General features: G+C 40.1%; 1 protein-coding gene across 2 annotated transcripts; it reads right to left on the reverse strand.

The window, feature by feature from the left end:
* Positions 1–1,014: 1,014 nt before the first annotated feature.
* TAAR5 (trace amine associated receptor 5) lies at positions 1,015–5,088 on the reverse strand. 2 transcript variants are annotated; one of them, XM_026845571.1, is made up of 2 exons: positions 5,063–5,088; positions 1,015–2,020 (listed from the first exon to the last, which is right to left on the reverse strand). In XM_026845571.1, exons 1-2 carry the CDS (start codon positions 5,086–5,088, stop codon positions 1,015–1,017), a joined length of 1,032 nt encoding a protein of 343 aa, XP_026701372.1. The 2 variants fall into 2 exon arrangements, with proteins under 2 accessions (XP_026701372.1, XP_026701373.1); XM_026845572.1 differs by lacking the exon at positions 5,063–5,088 and having other exon boundaries at positions 1,015–2,124.
* Positions 5,089–5,388: the final 300 nt, after the last annotated feature.

The following is a 5,388-nucleotide window of genomic DNA, read 5'->3' on the forward strand; positions in this document are numbered from 1 at the left end:
TTTAATTTAGCAACTCTACAGTTTTAAAATTGGCCTCATGAAAACACATAAACATAGTCAAAAAAACCTGAGAACCTCTGCTGACATTTTTTGCTCAGTCCAAGTATGCAAGCATATGTTATATCTGTAAGCACACCTACTCATTTCTTTGGAAACAAGCAAACAAAAGAGCATGTGGGATCTCAGGACTGTCAGAGAAAAGAATATAAAAGAACAGAACATAAACCATCATAACACCTATTGGTATCTGGAGTTGGAGTACCTGGTGCTGTTCCTGTCCTCCCTCTTCCCCTTCTAACTCCCTTTGTGCAGTAGGAGTAGAAAAGAGATAGAACAATTTAAAAAGGATGTTCAAAATTATGGAGCAGTCCCTTTGCACATGGATCCAACAGGAAAAAATTCCACGTGTTTCAGTGGACACTACTGAGGAATTCAGGATAGTATCTCCCATATCCCGTATCTCCATGCTCAGGGGCATGTTCCTGTGGGCCAGAAAAATAGTCAAACAATTATTGGTATAATCTTGCTCTCTCCTCTACTGTTGGCCACTAGCTTAGGCAGACATTTGATCTCACCTGTAGTTGCATCCTTATTCCTTTTTGTATTTAAAAACTGACATAACACCCTACGTAACTCTGAAAATCAGCACCATCTGCTTTGTGTAAAAATTGGACGATAGCCTGTGAAGCAAGTCTTTTCAGAAACAGGCAGCAATTGTTTCAGGATACCCGAGGAACAGTATGGACAGGCTCCTCTTTAGAGCTGGTCACAGCCAATTTTCAAACACTTGTTGGCATCACATACCAAATGCAAGACTTTACTAAGGTGTGTGTGCTGGACCAAATGTTGTGGAAGGTGAGTCACAGAATGGCATGTCTACTTAAAATGGGGATCTGCCCAAGCCAGCTGTTTAAAAAAATTAGAAAATAAGAATAAGTGGATGTTGAAGAATATTAATGAAAAATGCAATGATATAGCCTACAATATTTTCTACAGTGCATGTGAAAGCTCTGGTCACTGCTGGTACAAGTCTACTGTAGATGTTCTGGAACAAAAGATCCCATGAGTTAAGACTAGTTTCACAGCTTTCCTGAACCAGCGGTAGGAAAATACGTAGATCAAGGGATTGCAGGCAGAATTGAAGTAAGTAAACCAAATCAGGATGTCAAACAGAACTGGGGGGGTAATGAAATCTAGAAGACTGTCTACCGTGGTGTCAATAGTAAAGGGCAACCAACACGGGAGGTAGACTCCTACAGCTAGCCCAAGAGTCTTTGCTGCTTTTCTCTCACTCTTGGATGCTCCTACACGTAGCTGAGACCGGATACTCCTACTCATATTGTTTATCAGCCTGGCTTGCTTGCTAGCCACAGTAAATATTTTAACATATAAAACTATCATTACAAGGCAAGGGAAGAAGAATACTGGGAAGTTCAGCCACCCCCAGATCTTGTTGAACACCAGCTGACAGCTACCAACACAGGGCATGTCTTGCAAAAAATGACCCAGTCCTGCATTCACTTTAGTGTATAGGAAGACAGAAGTATAAGCCATAGGCACTGCCCACCCCACCCCAATATAAATGCAGGTGACTCTTATGGTGAACTTGGTGGGGTAGACCAAAGGGTCACAGATGGCACAGTGCCGATCAATGGAAATGAAACACAGATGAAATATGGAGGTCAAGCAAAAGAGTGTGTCCAGAAAGGTGTGCAGCCTACAGAAGTCATCTCCAAAATACCAACAGCGCTCTACAGACCGGATGGTGCTGAAGGGCAGCACAGTCAGCCCCAGGAGGAGGTCAGCAACAGCAAGGGAGAGGAGTAGGAAGTTGGTGGGGGTATGCAGGGTTTTGAAATGGGAAACAATGATGACAACAAGCAGGTTCCTCAGCACCATTATCAGCGTGCCCAAGGCACAGGCCAAATAAATGGCCAGCTGGATCCCAAAGGGGTGTAAGGTCCTGTAGCACGAGCCATTCACCTTGTAGCACAAGGTGACAAGCATCCCCTCCTCAGCACTGGGGACCAGGTCTTGAGCTCATGCTAGTCATCCTAGGTCCTACTGCCTCCTTTGGCTCTGCCACAAACCTGGAAAAGGATTCACCTTCCGGCAGAGATGCCAAATGAGTAACCTGGGAAAAAAAGGAATAAAAAAGCAGCTTAGAAGTAGAGATGTCTTTTAATCAAGTACTTTATTAAAGCCATCAAAGAATTTCCATATTTCAAACAAACAAAAAAAAAAAGAGCCTGATTTATCTCTTTTATATCTCTATTGAAATAAAGCATCTCCAGATCAGTGTATTCAATTTTTGTGGCATCATTTTTTATATTATATTTTGGTTTTCTTTCAGCCAATACCATGAGTAGTGCAGGAAATGCAGCAAATCCAGAGCTGTGTGGGCAAGCAATCAGTAAAGAGAAGGTCTGCCTTAGAAGGAAAACCAGTGCTAAGTAATGGCCATTGCAAGCCAAAGTTCCTTAAGGGTTTTGTAAGCTGACTCTAGTGTAATGGTACACTGGTTCTTGTGAATTTCCCTGGAAATGAAGTTCCAATTTAGTTATGATTCTTTTTATTAAGTAGAAGCCGCAAAGTGATTATTCTAAAACAAGTAATATCTGATTGCAAAGGAAAACCCCTCAGGGCAACTTGCTCATTTTCTAGTGTTCTGGCTATAGGGATACCCATTGTCTTGATGACATAAATAGCAAGGCAAGTAGAAATATTGTTATATGCCCAAAATATTGTCCCTACTTTTTACTTATGAAATTTGAACTGTAGGAAATATACAATATTAATGGATTATTCCAGTAGTCTTTTTAATAAATCAGATAACTGGATGGTAAGATTTTTAACAGTAGGCCACCTACAGTTAAATACATGACATTTTTCTATATGTATTTTTGTTCTTGAAATGACTGGTATAATAGCTGGAAATTATTCCCACCTTTCCCATCCTTTCCAGCAGCAACAAAACATAATAGCAAATCTCTCTTAATTGTATTTCCATAAACATTTAAATCAGGAATACTTACGGTAAAATATCTCTTTTCATCGAAAGGGAACTGTACTGCAGTGCACTGAAATCCTTTTCTAAGTACATGTCTACTGCCTGGGTGTAAAGCGTGAGATGATATATGAACCAGATGGAGAGAGTCCCTCTAGGTGACTAATATACCTTAGGGGTATAGAGAGACTGTTGTGTATTTCACAAAAATTGCTGTTTTCGAAGAGGAAGTTTAAATGCACACATGCTCAGCTGCTGTAGAATCTCTGAAGATTTATATCAGAGTTTGCTGTGAATTTTCCTTCTTCGGGTGTTCCTGCTAGAAGATGCAGCTAATGCCAGCTCATGCTGGGGCATCAGTGACCCGAGCCCCATGGAGGCCTCCCTTGACTGCTCCTGAGTCTCAGTCTCCCCAAAACCACCTCTTTCACTCCAGAAGGAGGTCCCATAGCAGCCGCCATTTCTATCCCACAGTATAAGCTGGCAGAAGAGGTGGGTTCAGCAGCCTTCACTCCTGGATGATTCTGTGATATTTGATGCAGTGGAACATTCTGTTTTAACGTGGACATTACAGAGCCAAATATCTCTCGGGGAAGTCCTGGACTTTTCATCCTAGGCAGAATACAGGGTTTTGAAACAAGCTTCTCACTTCTGACAGCTTTTGCAGTGATCAGATTCTCTACTCTCATCTCCTGCTCAGTCAGGGCATGATCATACCAGCTCCTTAAGGGACTCCAATGGTATATCTCTCAGAGCTCATCTTCCCTCCTCTGCAATTAGTTTTTTACAAGCCTTCCAGTATGACTGCTGTCTTTCTTCTTCGCTACTTTGAGATTCTTTGGTTAAGAAGTTGCCAGCTGCCCAGCTCTCCAGCTCCCCTCCCCTCCCTCTTGATGTTTTTGAGGCACTCTGATGCCAGCAGAGACACTGTTAGAATAAGGCTGAGGCAATTTTTTAAACTGAATTTTTAATACAAGAAGGAGCTAAAGTCATCATCAGTCTCCATATTGTTCTGTTTTATGTCAGGACATGAGTAGAAGCTATTATGATAGGGATTTAAAAACTCCTACAAGAGCAAGATATTTTTATTTTCTTCAGTTTTGCTTCAGCAACAATTTCAGACAGCATTTCATCACTATTTAAAATCCCAGTGCAAAAAGGTATAAATTGGGCATAATTCTCTGAAACACTGCTTAGCTGCAGACTTACCATAAAACTTCAACGAGATTTGCTTCTCCTTTTCCTATTTCCACATTTTAATATGTGATCATTTATATTAAGGTTGTCAGAGGCTTTTGGATAGCTCTTGATATTAACAGCAGGTCTTTTTGTCCTTGGTGCTCTGACATTTTCCTGTATTTTATATGCAATAAAGAGTAATTCTCATCTAAGTACTTTGTCATTCAAATTCCAAGTAAAAACATGTCAAAATACTTACCCTGTCTAGCTAGCTAGCTATCATGATGCTTCTGAAGTGATTATCACTAGCCCTAAAGGTAACAACATGAAACAGAACCATCTCAGCTCACCCTTTCAGCACACATTACTTGTTAAAATCGCTTTGCATTTTTCCCCTCTTCTCCTCTGATCATGGGAAAAGACATCAGTTCATGGTTAAGAGAAGGCTCAAATAGTGACAATGTAGGTCTTTATACTTTGGAACAAGAAGACCTTTTTAACATGTATCAACTTTGAAAGTAAGAATGCTATCATAAAATGAAAAATGCCAATCATTCCCAAGATGTTCCTTCTCTTTACCCTTCTGTCTTCAGACAAAATTGCCGGATATAATCTCAAACTGAATTTTTATTGAATGTACTATGTGACCTAGTATTCAACAGGAAAACACAAAAAAATAGAAGGAAAGTGTATCTGCTATGATTTTATCTCCTGCAGTGAAAACATGCATAGTCAATGACTTCTTTTTATTGAAACTGCTGCACATATCCTCTAAGATCTAAATTTCTCTAAATAAACTCTGAGTCTGAGTTCCTTAAAATAGAACAAGTTAATTTCAAAGCATTACAGACTTTCTAAGAGGGCCCTCATCAGTGCCCCTTTGCCATGAAAATTTTTCTCATATCTTCCAAAAGAGTCAGTCTGAGATCCCTAAATAGAATATAATAGTATGAGAAGGCTATGGGCTTACTAAGATGACCTACCTTGAGTTAGTGAACCTAAACCTCAAATCTCCCATCTTGTGTGTTACAGCCATATAGCCTATGTATAGTGCAGCCTTTTGCTCTCCCTTGTAGTTGTGAGCAATAATCATCTCTGAAGAAGTCAGCATATCATCTATGAGTGTTTTATCATTACTGCAGAGTAGTGGAAATGTTTGTAGTGAAAATACTCATTCAGTCCAGCTTAAAATTCTGATAGGT

This window comes from Athene cunicularia (assembly GCF_003259725.1).
Source record: "Athene cunicularia isolate RWA chromosome 3 unlocalized genomic scaffold, athCun1 chr3_part1, whole genome shotgun sequence".
Lineage (NCBI taxonomy): Eukaryota > Metazoa > Chordata > Aves > Strigiformes > Strigidae > Athene > Athene cunicularia.

Coding starts and splice junctions, on each gene's coding strand:
- TAAR5 (XM_026845571.1), bottom strand. CDS start 5,088: ATGAGAAAAATTTTCATGGCAAAGGG. Junction 2,021..5,062: donor AAAATTTTCATGGCAAAGGG/GCACTGATGAGG, acceptor CCTGGTCCCCAG/TGCTGAGGAGGGGATGCTTG.